General features: G+C 37.0%; 1 protein-coding gene across 1 annotated transcript in view; it reads left to right on the plus strand.

Annotated features, from left to right (window-relative positions):
* The window catches only part of cfdp1 (craniofacial development protein 1), a 41,535-nt gene extending 24,719 nt beyond the window's left edge, over positions 1–16,816 (plus strand). The window contains exons 6-7 of the mRNA XM_048168244.1: positions 8,557–8,715; positions 16,095–16,816. Of these exons, the coding sequence (XP_048024201.1) occupies positions 8,557–8,715; positions 16,095–16,185 (250 nt within the window). The 3' untranslated portion in view covers positions 16,186–16,816. The remainder of the gene's footprint in view (positions 1–8,556; positions 8,716–16,094) is intronic.
* The last annotated feature ends 7,088 nt before the right edge of the window (positions 16,817–23,904 follow it).

Raw genomic sequence — 23,904 nt, forward strand, 5'->3', positions numbered from 1 at the left:
TGCGTACGAGTGTATGTTCATTAGTCGTCTATGAGCAGGTGTGCTGCTCATTGTTCACAGGATGTAAATCTGTCGTTCATCGTATTAGGGGTGGAGCAGAGATGCTCAGAGTCTTATATTCCAACCTAAACTGCCCTTTGAAGATCAAAAAGAGAAAGAAAAATGGGACCCTAAAAACCAGAGGGATTTGATACGTCAGGGAGGATACCATATTTAAAATAAACACACAAACCAAGAGCCTGATGCTTGATCTCTCGGGCAATACTTCATTTGTATGTGACCGTCCTTCACAGGAAATGAGGCTTTTGCAAATGACAGTGTAGAATTTGCATGGTCCACTCCACACTGGTTCATTTTACAAATTGGACTTTTTTTGGCTCTAGATTGTGCTCTTCACAAGGAACATCCGAATGTTATGCTGCAGTACACAGATTGATGCTGTAGGATAAATTTAAATAACTCTCTTTGTCACAGTAGTACATTTTAATCTAAGATTATCACACTTAAGTGTAATTTTCAGATGTATGATTATTAAATGGGTTATATTTCCTCATTGTGTTAAAGAAAAATCTCAAGTTTGTGATTTCGCTAGTTAAGCACGGTGATTTCACTAAGCATAGTGTCTTTAGGTTAACTGACACATTTTTAAACAAATAAATACCTTCCTCCAAAAATGAAAATTCTGTCATTTATTACTCACCCTCATGTAGTTCCACACCTGTAAGACCTTCGTTAATCTTCGGAACACAAATTAAGATATTTTAGTTGAAATCCGATGGCTCAGTGAGGCCTCCATAGACAGCAATGACATTTCCTCTGTCAAGATCCATAAAGGTACTAAAAACATATTTAAATCAGTTCATGTGAGTACAGTGGTTCAATATTAATATTATAAAGTGACGAGAATATTTTTGGTGGGCCAAAAAACAAAATAAGGACTTATATAGTGATGGCTAATTTCAAATCACTGCTTCAGGAAGATTCGGAGCATTATGAATCAGCGTATTGAATCATGATTGGGATCGCGTGTCAAACCGCCAAACTGCTGAAATCACGTGACCTTGGCGCAGATTCGACACGCTGATTCATAACGCTCTGAAGCTTCCAGAAGCAGTGTTTTGAAATCAGCCATCACTATATAAGTTGTTCTTTTGGCACACCAAAAATACTCTCGTCGCTTTATAATATTAATATTGAACCACTGTACTCACAGGAACTGATTTAAATATGTTTTTAGTACCTTTATGGATCTTGAGAGAGGAAATGTCATTGCTGGCTATGGAGGCCTCACTACGGAAGAGGATTAGGGCCAAGCAATAATAAAAAATAAATAAAACCATCTCGAGATTAAAGTTGTTAATTTAATTTATTTCGAGAAAAAAGTCGAGATAAAATGTTGAGAATAAACTCGTTAAATTACGAGAAAAAAACTCGTTAAATTTCGAGAAAAAAGTCGAGATAAAATGTTGAGAATAAACCCGTTAAATTACGAGAAAAAAAATCGTTAAATTTCGAGAAAAAAGTCAAGATAAAATGTTGAGAATAAAGTCATTAAATTACGAGAAAAAATTTGTTAAATTGCGAGAACAAATTTGTTATATTATAAGAAAAATGTAGTTAAATTTCAAAAAAAAAAAAGATGAAATGTTGAGAATAAAGTCATTAAATTACGAGAATAAAGTCATTAAATTATGAGAAAAAAGTTGTTAAATTATAAGAACAAATTCGTTAAATTACGAATTTGTTCTCATAATTTAACGACTTTTTTCTCGTAATTTAATGACTTTATTCTCAACATTTTATATCGACTTTTTTCTCGAAATTTAACGACATTTTTCTCATAATTTAACGAATTTGTTCTCTTAATTTAACGACTTTTTTCTCGTAATTTAATGACTTTATTCTCAACATTTTATCTTCGACTTTTTTCTTGAAATTTAACACGTTTTTTCTCGTAATTTAATGAGTTTATTCTCAACTTTTATTTAGACTTTTTTTCTCGAAATTTAACAACTTTAATCTCGAGATGGTTTTATTTTTTTATTATTGCTTGGCCCTAATCCTCTTCCGTACCTCACAGAGCCGTCGGATTTCAACTAAAATATCTTCATTTGTGTTCCAAAGATTAACAAATGTCTTACGGGTCTGGAACGGCATGAGGGTGAGTAATAAATGACAGAATTTTCATTTTTGGGTGAACTAACCCTTTAATAGCAACTAAAATTGTATCTTCTTTGTTTATTTATATGCGCATAAGTGTTGGTAGCTTTTATTGTTTATATTTTGGAGCAAGTAAAAACATTAGCATTCAGCATTGTCTGTTTAAATATGAGTGCAGAGTCTGTGCGTGTGAACTCTGTGTGATTTGATGTGTATTTTGTAACCCTGCAGTCTGTCCTCTGGCTGTTCTTCCAGTTTCCGCTTGTCGGACAGAATGTGGGTCAGTGAGGCTTTGCTGGGGTCTCATGGAGGACGTGTGCGTGGGGCTCATAGCTGCGGTTCGCAGGCCCACTCCTGCACTCGATCGTAAATAGCTGGTCTGCAACTAGGCCAGTGTCCGTGCCTCAGGCGGAAAAAGGCCATTAGATAAGTCCACGCAAGCAGGCTACTGAGATAATAGAGATGAAGCGTTTGGGGTTATCTGGCATCCGTCTCCCATGATGCCCTGTTGTGTCTTCTCTTATGATGTCACAAAGGCCGTAATTACTCAGAGTGGAGATGGAGAGACTTGTCAACCAACTGCTGTTCAATGGTGAGTTTATGAGCCACTCTGTGAACTTACGATGACATAAACCAATATAATGAGGAAGGGGAATCTACTTCCTGTCTTGAAAGGAATCACAATATGATGTTCCAACCTACACATAGTGCTGGGACACATTGACTCTGTGTGTGTGCCTTTAAATGAGATGATGGTAAGACTTCGGTCATGGGAGAACTCTGACTGCAAATAAACAACTGAATTCACAGACTTCTGGGCTACTGTTTTGCCCTGTACATCCTGTTTCTCTTTAAGCTTCAGTGTCAGTTTGTCTGTGTTTTTGTCTTTTAGGTTCCCATATTGGCATATAATGCAGTATATTGTATTTTATTAGCCTGTGACTGTGTTGTATGTATATCTGTTACATCATCGCTTATCTTTCTCTGTTTGAGCAGTGCACTATGGGTGATGAGGCTGGATACAGTCACCTTGGCTCTGCGTTTAGCATTCTGCACAAGCGTTATGTACTGTGGTCTGGCTCCCGGCCCGACGTTCCCCACTTACATCAATGCTGCTGCATGGCACACAGGATTGACTATCAGTTGAGCCCTGATTGTATATTGATTCCCTGTCAGGATAGGTTTAAGCAGTGTTCCTGGTTCTCTGTGTGTACATATACTGGTTCTGTTGACTAAGCTGTTAAGCTGCTTTTGACAGTCAAAATAACAGTCAAACCAAAATTTATTCAGACACCTTGAACATTTCATTCATTATTACAGTTTATTCATTATAGTTTAAACAAATGGTAATAAAATATGACAAGATCTCAGAGTTAAACTGTGTCAGAAAAAAATTAATCTTAATTATGTCAGATAACACTTAAGCAAAACATGGTCAGGTCAAAGTGTCTGAATAATTTTTGGTTCCAAAGTTTTTATCAATTTTACTGGTAGTCCACTGTATGAAGAATTTTTGGGTATAATATGTCAAAGTTTACTTTATTTTGCTATCCTCACTTACATTAATAAACTATAGTGTCCTGCACCCACTAGTAAAAAATATCAAAAATGTCTGAATAATTTTTGGTTTGACTGTATATGTATATACAAAAAAAAAATATATATATATATATATATATATATATATATGCTGAATGTTAAATGGATCCAATCCATGTTCATTAAAAATTTGTTCATTAAAAATTATTTGATGATGCAGTAATAAACCTGCTAGTATATTTGTCATCTGTTTTGATGACAAAATTTCACATAAGAGAGGAAGTGACAAATATCGGTATCGACCAATAATTGTTTGGTAAAATCGGTATCGTATCGGCCCCAAAAAATCATATCGGTGCATCCCTAAAATATATAATATAATATAATATAATATAATATAATATAATATAATATAATATAATATAATATAATATAATATAATATATATATAATATAATATAATATAATATAATATAATATAATATAATATAATATAATATAATATAATATAAATTTGTATTTTGCAAAGTATTTACACACACTGAATTTTTATCAGTCTCTGAAAAGTCAATTGGATACCATCCAAGTTTAAGAAATGACCCTAGCCTCCACATAAATAAACAATACAGCATTTCAGAGTCAGTGTGAAGTAGTTTATATTGCTGATTTGATTATATTAAAATCTTTTTGTTTTTCATGCCAATATTTGTGACTTTAATAAGCCTTCAGTCGTGCAGCAGTCAGGTGAGCTCTGACCATATGAAATTTGGAAGTTTTGTGGATGCAGCTATAATGGAGGGAATATAATTACAGTATTGATTTTGCCATTATTGATTTTTACTTTTCGCTGCCTTTTTTGCACCCCAACATTATTTTTGTGTGTTGTCTGGACAGACATCGACTACCGTAGGAACTGTGCTGCACTGAAACGGCTGTTATAACATATTGCATTAAAACATTATGATATTCATGTATAATTTATAAAACATTGAAATAATTTACTTGTATGGATGAAAAATAGCCAAAAAATGCAAAGGGTTCAAGAGCTGGCAAAGGTTGGCTAATTTACGGTAAAATACAGGTTTGATTTGTTTTAGCATTTTTGGTCTTACTATTTTATTGAATTTACTATTATTGTAACATGGAAAATGGTAAAAATGAAGAATCATTTCCTGACCACCTATTTACTTCTAGGAATTGAACTGGCATTAAATTAAACCTGGAGATGTATTAAAACATTCCTCTTTGTTTCCTTTTTTCCCTTCTTGCATTTTTCCCCTTCCTGTTTTGCTCCGTGAATAATGTTGACAGTGTTCGCACAGATGGCAGATGCATTTTGTCAGACCTTTAGACATTAGTCATGTGTGTCTGTTTGTGGGTCGCCTCATTCCTCTGCGTGCGCATGTACGGTGTGTGTTGAACTCACAAATCGACTCGATCACAGTGAGGAAACTGTGATTTGCAGTTCATTAAGAAAGTAATGAAGTCTTTTTACCCTGCAGTGAGGTAATACAAGTTCACAGCATTCATTTTGCTTCAGCTTGAAGCAAGACAGCGTTAATAACTAACTTATATAAGCGATTTTAATTTTAATGACACGACAATGTGATTATTCACTGTATTTTTAAACTGATATTGCAACACCTCCTTACCCACACATTTTTATTTTTAGATTTTAATTCATTTCGTATTCTGAAAACTATTGTACCATCGTCCTCTACACACATACATGTACACACAATTTTCCTTCTCGTTCCTCATGGCAGACTTTCTCCTATGACTCGCCTGAGCGTGAAACCGTCTGTCCTTGGACCCCCCGGTTCCCTCTAATGCACCCCAAGGTCCTATTGCCAGCCCTTATTCCCGCTGCAGACCCCCAGCACACTCACTCCCCCTGGCACCCACATATGAGAGGGAGGGCCGCTGGTCTGGACTCTTCAGCTCTTTCATTCCACAGATCGTTTAACATTTCATTACTGCAGCCAAGCGCAACCTGTGTGTCAAGATGACTTTGGTAACGTTAAAAAAAACCACATCTTTGTTCCAGCAGCATGTTGCGAGAAACATACCAGATATGTTATCGCCAACATAAGATTGCCTCTACCTCCACTTTGGATCATTTTATTTATTTATTTTTACAAATAATTAAAACCTAAATAACTTTGCTAAGAAATGCAGGAAGCAGCACTAAAGGACATTTATTACAACTTGATTATTACTATCTTTTTATTTAGTTACATCTTATTATTAAAGGGGACTTATTATACCCCTTTTTTTGTGGTGTCCTCAGAATGTGTCTGTGAAGATTCAGCTCAAAATACCCCACAAATCATTTATAATACCATGTTGTAAATGCCCTTTTTTGATTGGAAGGAAAAACATGCCGTTTTCGTGCATGTCTCTTTAAATGCAAATGAGAAAAATGCACTTTCCAGAAGAGGGCGGAGCCTGTACAGCTGGTGCCTCGGATACTCTGCCACAAAAACTAACAAAATCATCTGTTTGGTTTTGATTATCATCTCTATCATGGACACGCTCACATGACATTGCAGTTCGTCACCATGAAAGTTAAATATTTGCATGCGTTTTAAAGCCATATCAGTTTAAATTTCTGATATACTGTATGGTTTTCTGAGCGCACACATCCGAAGCACGCGCACAGAAAACTGGCTGTCAGACTGATTTTTCTTACACGTCTTACTACATTTAAACTGTCAAATACCCAAAGATTGTCAAAAACACACAAAGTTCACAAACACAGTCGTTATGTCTGTGAACCTAAACAGCAGGGAAAGAAATCGCATATGTACAGTGGAGTACGGAAAGTATTCAGACCCCCTTAAATTTTTCGCTCTTTGTTATATTGCAGCCATTTGCTAAAATCATTTAAGTTAATTTTTTTTCCCCTCATTAATGTACATACAGTCAGCACCCCATATTTACAGAAAAACACAGAATTGTTGACATTTTTGCAGATTTATTAAAAAAGAAAAACTGAAATATCACATGGTCCTAAGCAGGGCTTGACATTAACTTTTTTGCTCACCAGCCACTGTGGCTAGTGGTTTTCCAAAGTTACTAGCCACTCAGCATTTTCACTGGCCACAATTTTGATGTTGGTAAATTACATTTTATATGATTAAAGTTGACTTTGTTATGCTTAAATTACTTTATTTTGAGTCATTTTACTTGATTTAGAAGATTTAAAACCCTTTCAAACTTTTAAATGCAGATTGACCACCCAAATCAAGACTACATTGTATATCAGCTGGTATGTACAGGTGGGCAAGAGGTGGACAATATGAGCATGGGCTAATATGAGAAATTGTATAAGTTAGGCTATTTGTGTTAGGCTATATAAAAGAACAAAGAAGCAAATTACAAAAACAATAGTACATTAAAAATAATCTTTTTTCTGATACAGTAGGTTTATTTAACATATAGCCTACATTTATTTAACATATTTTGTTGTTTGATTAACATTAATGACAGACAGGTAGGCCTATTTAATTGGGCTGCTGAATGCATGGACGTAACTGACGCATATCCAGTTATTACCCACCTGTTTACGTCCACTTAAGCCATAACCGACTGTATTCACGCGAGATACTCCACACGATGGACATTTAGACATCTGTGTGCATGTGTATTTTACTATTCAGGCGCGAGGAGAACTGATCGCGCGCGACAGAGAGAGAGCGCACGTGAGAGAGCGCTTTTGTTGTGTGTCATTCAGCGCAATTCCGTCTATCCCTCCTTCACTAACTACACGTAAATGACGAATTGTGTGACTGGGTTGTAATTTTGTGCTACGACGATCTTCGGCGATCATTTGGCTGTAAACTGAAATTATATTCAACCCGCCAAAGTGGCTAGTGGGAGTGGCTGTCTTACCCGCCACAGCTGAAATCTACCCGCATTTGGCGGGTGTTAATGTCAAGCCCTGGTCCTAAGTATTCAGACCCTTTGCTGTGACACTCATATATTTAACTCAGGTGCTGTCCATTTCTTCTGATCATCCTTGAGATGGTTCTACACCTTCATTTGAGTCCAGCTGTGTTTGATTATATTGATTGGACTTGATTAGGAAAGCCACACACCTGTCTATATAAGACCTTACAGCTCACAGTGCATGTCAGAGCAAATGAGAATCATGAGGTCAAAGGAACTGCCTGAAGAGCTCAGAGACAGAATTGTGGCAAGGCACAGATCTGGCCAAGGTTACAAAAAAATTTCTGCTGCACTTAAGGTTCCTAAGAGCACAGTGGCCTCCATAATCCTTAAATGGAAGATGTTTGGGATGACCAGAACCCTTCCTAGAGCTGGCCGTCCGGCCAAACTGAGCCTTGGTGAGAGAGGTAAAGAAGAACCCAAAGATCACTGTGGCTGAGCTCCAGACATGCAGTCGGGAGATGGGAGAAAGTTGTAGAAAGTCAACCATCACTGCATCCTGGAATGCGCGTATCTTAGATAGGTGAAATCTGGAACCGCTTGTTTGGAGAGACTGTTTATGATTTATAGGGATTTAAAAAAAAAAGGAGTGGGTGAATTTTTACCATTATATGCTGGTTGTTTACACACATCTGTGTTCAAACACTTTTTAAAAGTGAATTTTACGTAATAGGTCCCCTTTAATATCTCTCTAATTTCTGTCCTTTATTATATCTTCCTGCATTTATTAGAACAAATTATTTTGATGCAGATGATCTGTTTCCACTTCACTTAAAATCCAACCAAAATGTCACTGGAGCTTTAGTCTCTTTAAAAACACGCTTTAGCCTCTCCCGGTTAGAACAGCCATTTATAATATTTGAAAATCCTGATCCAAAATATGTTTTATTATCTTCCTCCTTCTAGTGTGAAGAGGCCAGCGGGCATGGGGAGCATCCTGAATCGCATCGGGACCAAAAAGCAGAAGATGAGCACTTTGGAGAAGTCTAAGATGGACTGGGATGCCTTTAAAACAGAGGAGGGCATTGCAGACGAGCTGGCAATCCATAATCGAGGCAAAGAAGGGTATGTTTAAGCCTCATTAGTGACCCAGACAAACACATCATCTCGTATTATCTCCCATTAGTGTCTTACACTGGCTTCTGAGATTTTCATCAGAGCTGAATAAATATCATTAAGTGTCTTAAGTGCTTAAAGCCACAACGTGCTGGCGTATAGTATTTCACTGCAATTTTTATCATACATTACAATTCATTAATTATTCACAGAAGATGAAATAAATGTATTTGGGGGAAAAACCATATGCTGCATATGCATTTGATTAACATGCTGACCTTTTGTGGTTGCTCTTAGGACTAGGGATGAGCATAAAGAGAAATTTTGCCAAGTGCAAAAAAGTATGTTCTGTTCTGTCCAAATTATAAGATGGTTCATTACTATTTCAAAAGATCTGTGTTGTCTCTTGTTGGTTTTCTGCATACGTGCATGTGTTTAGGAGAGATGTGGGTGATGAATATGTGGCCTTGAAGTGCAGGTGTCTGCTCGCATACCTCTCATTGGTCGATTGAGAATGAACTCCATGAAGAGATATACAAAGTTTTTAATTCACATTTTTCTAATCTAAAACTGCTTTTTCCATTACAAATGAATAGCTCAGAAATTTGGGTAAAAATTGCATGAATTCTAACAAAACATAATATATTAAAGCATCTTTGGTGTTTCCATGGTTTCTACAAAATAAAACCAGAAACCGAGGGTAACGTGAGTATGATGTCATTGATAGGTGATGTACGGACATGGTCCGTGTCCTCGTTAAAATTGCTTATTTCTCTGGGTTTAAACATTCTTGGAAACACTAGGAACAATGTAAGTACACAAGTCAACTATATATAACATTATTCGGTTACACTGTATTTTAATGTGTCTTTGTTACACTGTAATTATACATTTAAGTACTTAGTAATATTAAGTAACTACATGTACTTACCATAGGTTTAGGATTAGGATTTGGTTTGGTTTAGGGTTAGCTGCATGTAACTATGCATAATTTATAGTTATTACTATAGTAACTGCATATAACATATGTAATAATGACACTGTAAAATAAAGTGTTACCCATTATTCTAGTGGTTTTTGATATTTTAATCCAAAAATCCTACATATTGTGCCTTTAATTAAAAATATACACGTCATAATGATGCACATTTTCTTTCTCATCTTCTATATTGTTGATGAAAACAAAAAGCAAAGAACAAATGTGTTTCTGTCATTTTGAGATTAACAATGCCCTCCTGAATGGTCTAGGATCAGTATTCAGTAGATCAGCAGAATGAATGGAGTGGGAGCTAAGCCAATAGCACTTCATTTAAGCCTTCTTATCTTGCCTGTGATGGTTATCTTGAGGAGGAGGTGGTGAGGAGTAGGATTTCAGCTTTACTTAAAAGCTGATGATGCAAAGCTGTACCAAAAAAGCTCACACAAACCAGGGTCAAAACGTTTAAACTAGTGTTTACAGGAAGCGAATACAATTTTGGAATATTGACTTCTCACTTTTCTTAGGGCAGTTTCATCATAGTTCCAGTTTGAGCTGGAATTGAAACAGGGTGTAGCTACAGTAAGTGGGGCTTAAAACCACAGAAACGATAAAATGTTTAATCGATACGATTCTGCACTATTTCTAGGTCACTTATCAAATAAGTACATTTGTGACATTGATCATGTCACTCTTTGTACAGACAGTCAGATGTTCTTTCACTGAAGCTCACGATAATTGTCACAATTATCGTAATTTGACACAAACTTGTAGAGTTCATGCAGCTCAAGTGCTGCTCTCATTAAACCAAAAGAATGACAAACTACATACTAGAACATTTTGAAATTCGTGTTAACTTTTGCAATTTGTAATGAAAAAATCCCATTTCAATATGAAAATGCAAATTAGAAGCTTTGCCACAAGTGGACTCTTTTGAACTCCATTGTCGAGTTTTGCCTGATCCCTAATCGACCAATCAGAAGTGTGCGGGCAGACACTTGCACTGCGAGGCCACATTCTCGCCCACATCTCTCCTACACAAGCGCATATGCAGAAAACTAACAAGAGAGACAATTCTGAACACATTTTTTCCTTCCATTTTTCTTTCCATCATAGTAATAAATAAAAGATGCAAGAGGAAAATCATTTTATAAATGCAGTTCTCACCCTCCCTTCCCTAATGTTAAGGATGTGGTTTCTGATGTTTGATAATATCTGTTCCAAGAGACATACCCTTTCATCGATCCCCTCAACACACCACATTCATCTCAAATGTATAATTAATACCTAAAACTCAGCAGTGAGAAGGTTTATGCCACTGTTGTAATGGAGAGTAGGTACAGTACATATAGGATGATTGAGAGCGAACAGTGCACTGTATGAACAGTTTCTTTACATAGCGAGCTAATTTTTGCTCGTCCCCAGGGTTACTACCACAAGCCTAAATGCATGGTCTTTTCTGGCAAATTACAACATTATGATACAAATTATTATGTTTAAGGGATTGAAAATAAAGTTCATAGATTAAGTATACTTACTCTGTCAGGACCGACTATAGTACCAGTAATCTAGAGATCAGTTTTTAGACTTCAGAAGGCTTTGAAAATTAAACAAGACCATAATTGAGATCTACACACACATAGTATGTTTCTTTGCTCCACGGTCATAATTCGATTTAATTCATAGTGAGTTTTACAAGGAAGTGAAACCTTTTTGCAGAACAACAGCTTTTCATAAATGCACACCGACATTTGTTTCTGGAGGTGAGTAATTGCAAGGTCTCTCTTGTATTTCATGCCACAGCTGTGGCTGTAGATTATATCAGTAGTGCATCAACTTTGTTGTTGTCTTGCTTTCCTCCGAGTTGTGAATACCCCTCTAAACTAACCCTGTCACCTTAGTTACCCATCCTACATTCCTCTGGGGTAATGCTCCCAGATGCATTTGGTGTAAAAACAAGTAGGGAGTTGAGGGAGGGGAGTCATTACATCCTTTCCTGAAGGGGATGATGATATAAAGTGACATCATTTAGGCATTCAATGGCCATTTTGCTTTACTAGAGATAAAGGGATATTTTTGGAAAAAAAAAAAAAAAAAAATGGGGGGTCCATACAATGAAAGTGAATTGGGTCAATGTTTTGGACCCCATTGACTTTCATTGTATGAGCCAAAACAGAAAACTGAAGAATTTTGTTTGAAACGAGTGATTAAATGACAACATTTACATTTTTTTGTGTAAACTATTCCTTTAAATCCCACTGCACACACAGCACTGATGCTCTGGCTTTCTTACAAGGCTCTGATGCTCCTCTTCTCTAATACATAGATGAAAAGAACTGTGTTCTCCATCAGACAGTTGTAGGGAGTGGAACAGTTATAAAATTAAAAACCTGGCCTGGGGGTTTAAAAATAAAGCAGAAGAAATTATGGTCTGCCACTGTTTCCATATTTCTTTTTCTCTGAGAGGGATGTGGTTTAGGAGGATGGCCGCTGAAGGGTGTGGAGGACGCGCAGACTGGAGAATAGCATAGTGCACAGGCCGCTAGGCCAAACTGTATGCCCAGAGGACTGTAAGGGCTGTTTTCAGTGTGAGACTGATGGTCGCAGATCTTTTTTTTTCACAAAATGTAGGACAACAAATGCACCCAGATCTGTCAAAGCTCACACAGTTGGTAAACCCAGGGTCTCAAGTCTCTGGAGGCAAACGGTTGGTTGGGCATCAGAGCATTCTGGGATTGAGACACTGGGGAGAGTGACCCTCTGCTGGGATTTAGGGGAAACGGAGCAGCCATGTGACAGATTGTGCTTTTCAAACACTGCAGGCATGAAGCGCAATGTTTACGGAATTTAATTAGGTAAATCTAACACTAAAATAGCTTTTAAATGGGTCAAACCATGAAAAATAAACTCTTTCTTGATTTTAAAAATATTCAGTGTACTATTGAAACATAGTGTACTTTTTAGATTGCAAAACTTCTTCCTCAGCGAAAAGAGACAGATTTACCCATTCAGAGTTGGTTGTGTTCATAAACATAGTATAATACATAAAGTTCTGTCATGAAACTCTAGATGGCGCAGGCTAATAGGTCCTTTAACTCAACCTGCTTATAATCACACCGTTATCTATAGGGCACAGCTGATTGGTTCCTGCTTTATTAGTAGCCAATGAGCTTGCATGCTCAACCTTCAAATACTTTGATAGCATTTGCCTTAGCAGTGCAGCACGCTTTCAGAAACCCTCCACCTTCCCCAGCTCCACCTGTATAGATCTGCTATGGGTAATTCATGTACGCTATATTGTATGTCTTACTTGCTCACAGCAGCATGTTGTGTATGTATTGGCAGTAAGCAATAAGCTACAGCAACAGCGTAGCAGATCTATTCCGCCAAGACCAAACATATCAACGTTGTCATGCCCATTACCATGCCAAACACTATTATTCCTAAACACCAGAAGGACAAGCGATAAGAGTGAAATTTGGAAAAGTCTGTGCTTTTCCTGGCTTTGTGTAGCACCTACTGCTCTGCAGATCCTTGCGATAAATCCCAACTTTAGGAAAGAACAGCGGAAGGGAATTACATTAATTATGTAACTGATCATTTAACTTTGAGCATCAATATTTGATTGTATTTTAAACCTGCCACAGTGTAATTGCATAATGGAATTCTTTTCAAAAAGGCTGGCATTGAATAATTGTCCGAATGAGACAAGGGAAAAATGGTCATAAACTAATGACTTTTGATGCCACAAAACTGACCATGAGGATTAGGTTCATCATATGTACATGAGCTTGCAGGGGCAGGGTTTAAGCGGATTAAATTACTGGAAAAGTCCTGTCATTTCACCGGAAAGGTTTGGTTATGATATTTTGACTAAAGATTACGAGGGCAAAAAAGTAATAAATAAATAAATATAACACATGGATGAATTGCTCACAATAAGATCAATAGCATTTAGAAATAGGTTCAATTTAATTTCATGCCTACTTGAAAAAAATGTACGATGACCCATTTAAACCCAACATATACCTCAAGCCAGATTGTGTTTTGAGTATGTGGGTGTTTGTGTGTGTTTCACAGAGATCCCATTAGGACTTCAAACAAGACACAGGCAATCAGTTTTTGCTCTCTGTCTTCTTTTCATCTTTGTCAGGGGCGTGATATGATATCTAATAAAATGTTCAGTCTCTGCTCCATAGCATCACATGGCTGCTCCGAGGGTTTTCCTACTGTGCACACTGCTCTCCAGAACAATTCATTTAGACCTCACATAAAGCTTTGTGTAGGAGATGCCCATCTCTGCTGAGAACCTGAACCCAGACTATTGAGGAAAACCACAAAAGCAAATGATGTCAGCCTGAAAGGGCAGTTTTATTATCTTTGTCCTCAGCATCTGCTTTTACCTTGAGTACCAGCGAGTTTTGTAATGACAATAAACAGGGAGGCTGAGTACATGCACCTGTAACCTCTGACATCTAATGGATACAGGTTCACTTAAGCCACAATTTTGCTGTCTGAGACAAATTTTGGCGTTTGATCGTTTTGAACTTGCCTCTATGGCTTTGCCTGAGTGACTTTCATTCTTCTGTGGAACACATAGAAGATATTTTAAAGGGGACCTATTATGCCCCTTTTACAAAATGTAATATAAATCTCTGATGTCCCCAGAATGTGTCTGTGAAGTTTCAGCTCAAAATACCCCACAGATCATTTATTATGGCTTGTCAGATTTGCCCATATGTGACCCTCAATTTTTTGAAATTGAGATTTATACATCATCTGAAAGCTTTCCATTGATGTTTGGTTTGTTAGAATAGACAATATTTGGCCGAGATACAACTATTTGAAAATCTGGAATCTGAGGGTGCAAAAACAAAAATCAAAATATTGACCTTTAAAGTTGTCCAAATGAAGTCTTTAGCAATGCATATCCACTCACAAAAATATATTTTTTTAAATATATTTACGGGTAGGAAATTTACAAAATATCTTCATGGAACATGATCTTTACCTAATATCCTAATTATTTTTGGCATAAAAGAAAAATCGATAATTTTGACCCATACAATGTATTGTTGGCTATTGTTACAAATATACCCATGTGACCGTGGTTTTGTGGTCCAGGGTCACATATTTGGGTGTGAGCAAAAACAAGCCATTTTTGTGTTTGTCCCTTTAAATGCAAAAGAGCCACTGCTCCCAGCCTGTTTTACAGAAGAGGGCGGAGCTTTAACAGCTCGCATTTCGATTGATCAACAACAAAGCTGGAGAATCTCACGCAGCCAAAATGATGATTGTGATTCAGCCTTACATTGTTCAAACCGGAGTCGGACACTGATGGAGAGATTCAGGAAGAAGTTCCAACTTTTAGAATAAAACTGGATGTTTCTGAATGGTTAGTACATAAATGTATGTAGTTGCTGTGGAGTTGATTCAACTCATCGACTAGCATGTGGCATCATGTTAATCTTTTGTGCAAATCCAGCGTTGAATTGACCCTCGTTTGTGAAGCAGTCCGGCGTAAAATGATGGTATGGCAACAAAACTCTACTACAACAACTCTTCCTCTTCTCTAAAGCAGCCCAATATGGCCTCACCCCCTTTGTTGCGTGTTCCCATGGGCAGGGTTTATGTACATTTTAGTGTTAGTGATGTCACTAACCCCGGAAGCAGCACGTTGTAGTCCCTACCAGCCATTTGTTGTAGATCTTAAACAGAGAATTCTTTAAAAGAAAATATCTCCCTTTGCATTGAACTTTGAGTGTCCTAACTTTGCCGATGTTGTTTATGCTCAAACAGCAACATTACACACTAACACGAAAAAGTGAAATCAGTTAAAAAGTGAAATCATAATCAACCACCTCTTTAAAAACATCTCAGTCTTGTTGCTTTTTTAAATCTGTACAATGAAATTGGACCCCATTGACATTTATTGTATGGATAAAAACAGAAACATTCTTCAAAATATCTTCTTTTGTGTTCCACAAAAGTACTAAAGTCAAACGGGTTTGGAACAATAACAGGGTGAGTAAATGCTACAAAACCTGAACTGGGCATGTCAGATAAGGAAGACATTCAAAAATGTGGATATCTGTGGTACTTCACAGTTGCAAACCACTTGTGACAGGAAATGGCATTGTGAAGATTGCACGCCTTCAAAAGAAACAAATGTGTGTGTGAAATCACTTTAAAAAACGCTGACATTTACCAACACCCCACTGTCCCCACTCACCGCCGTTGTGCTTTGTTCCAAGACACAGTGGGAAAGATGATATTCAATGTATGCAGTCATTATACTCACACAGACACAAGAAACAGAGCAAGACCCAGTGTTTGTGTCATCACCAAGTGCTTGTTTGCATGTGCATTATTTCCTTCACCATTATCTCAGCAACTGTCTCTGTGTCTGTAGGTACGTGGAGCGAAAGAACTTCCTAGAGAGAGTGGACCAGCGGCAGTTTCAGCTGGAGAAAAGTGTGCGTCTGAACAACATGAAACGGTGACAACAGGAGAGACACATTCACTGGATTTTTTTTTTTCAGATCGCTGGCCTGTAACAGCCCCTCAAAAACTGGTCTGCCTTCACAATCAACATGTTTGTTCATAGACAGCATCCACACCATCTTTTTCTTCTTCCACAATTCCTTTGTCCAGTATTGCATGTCTTCTTCAACATGAAAGAGAAACTGCTCAAGATGTTTGTCTTCTCAAGGACTTTTCCTCAGAAACCCCATTTTACAATCCGCTGAAGTACGTCAGACACACCTAACCATTCATTGAGAGTGACATTAATGAGGAAGAAAACCTCATCAAGATTAGAGTTTCCAGCTAAAACTGAATTATTTTGCATAATTCATATCTTTGTTCTGACACTGAGGCTTTTCGTAATATAAATGGCCAATATTGCATCCTATAGTGATACTGTCTACGGATAAGCGTTCTGGAACATTGTTCTAGTATTTGATGGTTAAATGGAACAGTTGTTTCTGTTTTTTTCCATGTATACTTATTACTGTCTTGAATTTTTTTTGCTAAGAGTGGTTGTTTGGTAATTACCCTGCCGTCATTTTAATCGTGTTTCACTGTTTGACAGAAATAAATCATGTCATTTTGTTCGGACACTTTCTTTTTAAATGAACCGTGTCTTGCTGTTAATTACTTTGACCTACTAATTAATGGCTCCACCTCCTCCCTAAGGGTTGGCTTTCCTTTTCCCCATCCTTCTTTGCTAGCTTATGCCCCCCTTGGTGCTCTGCGCTCCACCCCCACCACTGTTTGGACTATTTTTATTTTTTTTATATACCATCTAGGAAAGGGATCATCAGGGTTTAAGTCACGCATCTCTGAATCACTAGTGAGTCGAGCATGAATCCTTCCCCTTTTCAAATCTGTAATAATATGCTAGAACTTTTAATACTGTTTTGAGACAATTAATCTTTTAATACTGTTTTGCCCTAAATGGGACAACAAAAATTTGAGTAAGATTTTACTTTTTAAAGAACACTTTTATTTAGCAAAGATACATTAAATTGATCAAAAGTGACATTAAAGGGTTAGTTCACCCGAAAATTAGAATAATGTCATTACTCACCCTCATGTCGTTCCACACCCGTAAGGCCTTCATTCATCTTCGGAACACAAATTAAGATATTCTTGATTAAATCCAATGGCTCAGCGAGGCATGACATTATTTTCATTTTTAGGTGAACTAACCCTTCAAAGACACTTATAAAGTTAGAAAAGATTTTTTATTTCAACTAAATGCTGTTCTTTCGAACAGTATCCTGATAAACTTTATCATGGGTGCCACAAAAATATTAAGCAGCACAACTATTTTTAACATTGATAATAATTAGAAATGTCCATTGAGCACTAATTCTAAAAAAAGCAGAATTTTAAATTGATTTCTGAAGGATCATGTGACGCCGAAGACTGAAAAAAACAGCTTTACCATCACTGAAATAAAAATAACATTTTAAAATATATTAAAATAGAAAATAGTTATTTTTAATTGTAATAAAATTTCACAAAATTACTGTTTTTACTGTTCAATCAAATAAATGCAACCTTGGTGAGCATTTTTTATTTTTTATTTTTGTTAAATTACATAGCCAAATTTTTGAACAGTAGTGTAAATTGAGGAATATTAGTAGTGTCATTCTAATGACGTCAACAATTACAGCTTTGTAAGTATGTATTATGTATATTTCAGACTTTTTTGCTGTACTGTGTGTATTTTATGTCAATTCTTTAAAAACAATCCCTTTCAAAACCATGTTTGGTCTTTTGATAGCATGGGCGGTAACTTGTTCATCCTTTCACTTGAAGATAATGGTCTTGTTTACATAATTTAATCTTCCCTCTCCCTGTGCCTAGGCCTGTGTGGGCACAAACTTTGTTTACTGCCATTTCCTGCTGCTCGACAAACATTTTGAAAGATGTTCAGTATGTTCCACACATCTATCCAGATTTCTATAATGGCTGACCCCCACAGCAGTCCCCTGCCTCACTGCTGCATTGCTTATTTTCCAAATGGAGATGAGTCGCTGTGCTGTGCTCTGATGTTGTCCTGTGCAGAGATCAGACTCTGCAGGTGGGAATTTGAATGATACTGGCATATTTCCTCACTTAATCAATGTTCTCAAAGCTGAGCACTGTGAGCTTTGTGTTTCACACCAATAAACTGGCTCATTCTAGACTTCTAGAAATAAATAACTGTACATACATGAGCATACAGAAACAATCAGATCACAGTGCATATGTAATCTGCAGACACTCCATGCATCGTTTTACTCTTAAAGGAACGGTTCTGCCATTATTTACTTACCCTTGTGTCTTTTCAAACTTGTATCACTTTCTTTCTTCTGTGAAACACAAAAGGTGAAATGTCCTGTCTGCTCTTTTAAATATGTGACCCGTGTTGGCAAAATGAGTCGGAAACAGGCAAAACAAGTGAAAAATGTCAATTTTGGTTGAAATTGATGTTTTCTCAAAAATGGGTTTATTAGGCCCTCGTCTAGCGATCCCAATGCTCCAAATAGCAATTAATCATCTAAAAGTATCTTTTTTGTACGTTTTCTGTGAGGAGTACCTTTGCTTTGTCCATGAAAAATGGAGTTTTCTCTGCTCGCTTCTGGACGCCGGACGCTTTGGTTTAGTTTGGTATTGTTTTAAAGCAGAGCATTCCAACTTTGTGAATATTCATAGCGAATTCTCGATGGCATGAGTCTGAACCAATCAAATGTGATTTTCAAACTCATGCTGATGTAAACAAAGCGATCTTACTTGTGCTGACTGACAGATCCGAGCGCACGATTCCGATATACACAGTGGGTACGGAAAGTATTCAGACTGTCTCTGAGCTCTTCAGGCAGTTCCTTTGACCTCATGGTTCTCATTTGCTCTGACATGCACTGTGAGCTGTAAGGTCTTATATAGACTGAATACTTAGGACCATGTGATATTTCAGTTTTTCTTTTTTAATAAATCTGCAAAAATGTCAACAATTGTTTTTCTGTCAATATGGGGTGCTGTGTGTACATTAATGAGGAAAAAAATGAACTTAAATGATTTTAGCAAATGGCTGCAATATAACAAAGAGTGAAAAATTTAAGGGGGTCTAAATACTTTCCGTACCCACTGTATATACAGAATTACAGTATTTCAAAAAACCTGTTTTGGCGAGTGTTCACCCAAACATTATCTGTTATGTCTTAAATAAACGCTTGGTTAACTGTTGGGGAAAAACATATGTGTAATATTATATTAGATATGTGTGGTACAGAAGGTCTTAATAAATAGGCTGTCTATTTCAATAATGTTAATCAAATAATTGTGGAATCATGGGGAAAAAAAAAAAAAAAATCCCTATAGATATGGGTTTTGATTTGGTTTGTGCCAAATTTGGTGGTATCTTAAGGTATGATTGCTAGGTGATTTTGTTTTGGAACCCTCAGAAAACTTTAACTAAATTTTTCTCAAAAGTGACTTCGCTACTCTATCAACTTCAAACAGGTCTAGCTCAGGCATTTTTTGTCAGATTCCAACAAATCATTCATTATTTTAAAGGTTTTTTAAATAGAGAATGTGAGAAAAACAATGTCATTTTTGACAAGGGCTGCAAAGTCTCAAACATGACAAAAAAGCAACATATTATTTAATGAAAATCATGATATTCGCCCTAGTTCTCCTTAGAAAATTCCTTTTCAATGAATCCAGTTCACAAATCCTGAAAGATGCGTTTACAAATTGGACAGATTCTCATTCTATTCCAAGTTCAAGTCACTGACTGTGATTAACTGCTCAATAGAGGGGAACACTATCAATGAATAATGACATAAATTTCAGTCTGTTCCTCACGCAATGCTTTTGTATAGTCTTCAAAAGACTTGTAATGTAATCATGCGATAGATTTCATGTGTCCTTTTTGAAGCTTGAAAGCAACCCAAGGGCGAGTATGATGACTGAATTTTCATTTTTGGATGAACTAATCCTTTAAACATGCACATAAAACATATCACTCTGTCCATGTGAATATAGACACACTCTAGGCATAGTGGGAGTTTAGAGAGGTAACCACACTCATGTTTATTCATGTCCTCCCCCTTCCACTCAAAGTCAATGGTAAGTGTATGGTATTCAGGAGTGGAGAGTAGCCTGTCGTCCTCATCTTTATTCAAATGCACCTGTCCTCTCCTGATTTTCTGATTTTACTTTCTCTCTTGGGTCTGAACACTGCTGTTAGCTCCTAAATAATGCCTTCATGCCTTTCTTTCTTTCACTTTTACCATTTTTTCACCGCTTTCATCTTGCATTACACTTAGACATGTTGATGACACAAGTCTGATTTTCCTCGTGCAATTGTCTGCCATTATCATTAACTTTGAATTCCACTTCACAAGACTTCTTTCCTTTTCTGTGTTTCAAGTACTTGCATCTCTTTCATCTTATCCACCTTCACATCTTGAGTGATTTCACACTAGTAAAAAGTCTTATTTATTAGCATTATTTAGATTGAATGCACTGACTATAGAGTCAGGCAAGCAGGACAAAATGGATCCAATCAAATGAACCCACAGATCCATTGCTGTTAAAGAGGTGTAAACCCTCAGCAGTGTTCTATATAAAAAGACCTTTATGGAGCTACAGGGCCTTAGGTGTCCACTCGGAATTCCTGTAGCGTATATATAGCACAAACTTTACCTCCAGGCATGTGTATCTGTCTGTCACCAAGTGCATGACTTCAAACAGGGGCAGAAACCTTAAAAATAGACAGCGCTGTTGAGAGGACAATTATAAACAATCACTGTGATGAGAACCTAAAATAACAGCTGGCTAAAATGTTCCAAATGCCGCTTACCTCCAGGTCACCAGAGTTAAGAGGCGCTTTAAAACACTACTGGGTATTTACTCCCTTTCTGTAAGCTTCAATAAAATGCTGTCCTCCTTACATTTTCAGTACATTGCTTGCTGACTTATATGGATTGGTTTTAAGGTTAGTACGGTGTGCTAAATTTTTTTTTAAGGCACATTTGCAAACATTCTTGTATATTTTTTCTTGTATTTTTCTCTAATTCATCAATAATGGGTAGGCCTAGATGGAATATGCAGGGTTTTTTGTTGTTGTTGCCATTTTTGGCACTGATTTTGCTGAAAAATATGGGTAAAATGTGCTAAAAAGAGACTACCACATCATCAAATTATACAAAATATTTAAAGGGTTAATTCACTGAAAAATGAAAATTCATTCATTAATTACTCACACTCATGTTGTACATCTTCAGAACACAAATTAAGATATTTTTGATGAAATCCATAAGCTTTCTGGCCTCTGATAGACTGCAATGTTATTACCACTTTCAAGGCCCAGAAAGGTAGTAAAGACTTCGTTAAAATAGTCCATGTGACTACAGTGGTTCATTCTTAATGTTATGAAGTGACGCTGTTCAGGTAGTAAACACAGTGCGGCACTTCCGGGTTCTATGTCAGAACGGTGGCTCAGTATTGGCTGACGCTGTTCACGTGAGCAGGACGACATGCTGCATTTGAATTTGAAACTTCACAACCGTTAAAAAAGTATGTTCTATATAGTATGAATGTGGGTAGTATGAGTGTAATCCGGACGTACTACATCTGCCATGTTGTCATTATCACATGACCTACCAGCGTCAATTACGTCGCTTCACCTCCATTCATAAATCCTCTCCCGTGGCCTCATGAGATAGTAAAGTGTCCATCGAATTTGCACTTCAGAATCTCGCCAAAAGTAGTAGGTCATCCGGGGACTTTTCGCCTACTGTTTTTCGAATACTATGAATTCAGAGTCTGTTGGCGTACTGTTTTTCGCACGTTATATAGTAGAGAAGTATTTGATTCCGGACACAGTGCCGGCGTTCTGATGTAAAACCTGGAAGCGCTGAACATAAACAGCGTAAGAGAATGACACAGAAGAGAAGATATAAAGTTGTTAGTTTTGTATTCTCGTCGCTTCATAACATTAAGTAGAATGAACCACTTTTGTCACATGGAATATTTTAATGAGGTCTTTACTACCTTTCTGAGCCTTGAAAGTGGTAATAATGTTGCAGTCTATCTGAGGTCAGAAAGCTCTCGGATTTCATCAAAGAAAATCTTAATTTGTCTTCCGAAGATGAACGAAGAGTTTAAAACGACATGAGGGTGAATAATTAATGACAGAATTTTCATTTTTGGGTGAACTAACCCTTTAATAAATGAGCAGAGGGTGGTGGATGTATAGAACTTGATGAATGAAGGGCGTTCCAAATCTGCAGTTTCTGCCCACGCAGATTCTGTAAGGACTTGCTCTTGGATAATATCCAATTACCAGACCATGAGAGAGTTTGTTTTTTTTCTCCATCTTTGCAGCAAATTCAGCCTTGTAACAGTGGACTGGTTTGGCAGTCCACCAAAAAGATTTCCTTCTGAAGGTCTTCTTTCCTGTATTTTATCCCTCTCAACATTGGCTAATGTTGGCAGATGAAGGGAGGGAGTGTCATGACACCAATTTAACAGACATTTGAAGATAAGAAGAGGACCTTTGACTTCCTTCACGCAGCTGCCCCGTATAATTAAAAGCCATTCACAGTGCTCATTGCATAGCTGTCAGTGAGAGCGTTGGAAATGATACTGCTTGTAAACTAATTGTCCTCCACAACACATACTTCTCTCTGCTGTCTGCCAAATAACGCACAGTTTTTTCCTTAAAGGGAGTTTTATTAGATGAGAAGATTTTTGGTGTTTAATCTGAACTTTTTTTGAAGACATACTTAATCTTTATTAGTAACCCCACCCCTAGAACATCATCTAGCATCAGCTAATTTGAAAGGCCAAACATTTTGTTGGTATCAGCATCTTTTGGCCAATCTGCATTATTAATGGTGTTTCTTGTAAAGTCAAATGCTAGAATGTTTGCAGCTGGTTTCATCATGTTAATGGGTAATTGCTACTTTTATAGGCCTAAGATACTTAATCTTTTTTTGTTGTTGTTGTTGTTGTCAAAGAGATATCTGTAGACATTCTCATTTCTGCAGATATCCAAGCATATGTTCAGCAAATGCTTCAGGATGGATTTGTCGTTGACGGTGTGAATAGAGCTTTCAGAATATTTCAGACATTTTCCAAAGATAGTTACCACATTTTTGTTCAACAATAAAGGGATGGTCACAGTGATATTTGAATGACAAAGCATTCGTTGTCAGTAGCTGAAGTCACCATGAAATCAAAATTAAAGGAATAGTTCACCCAAAAATGAAAATTCAGTCATTTAGTACTCACCCTCATGTCGTTCCACACCCGTAAGACCTTTGTTCATCTTCAGAACACAAATTAAGATATGTTAAAAAATAAAATCCGATAGCTCAATGAGGCCTCCATTGCCAGCAAGATCATTTCCTTTTTCAATGCCTAGAAAGGTACTAAAAACATATGTAAAACAGTTCACGTGAGTACAGTGGTTCAACCTTAAAGTCGTCATGAAATCAAAATGAACCCTATATTACTTTGTTAGCTTATATTACTAGTCTTGTGCTGAAAAATTAATCCGTTTGTCGTGGTAATCTTTAATCAAAATCTGAAAAGTTACTTCCGGTCTGGAATGCTGTTCCTTCTCAGATGATGTCAGTTTGATGGCTTGGGTTGAAAACGATTAAACCACTCCCCTCCAACCATTAGTCTGCTATGAGCGAGAGATGGAGAGGAGGAGC

This window comes from Megalobrama amblycephala, linkage group LG19 (genome assembly GCF_018812025.1).
Source record: "Megalobrama amblycephala isolate DHTTF-2021 linkage group LG19, ASM1881202v1, whole genome shotgun sequence".
In the NCBI taxonomy this organism is placed as follows: Eukaryota; Metazoa; Chordata; class Actinopteri; order Cypriniformes; family Xenocyprididae; genus Megalobrama; species Megalobrama amblycephala.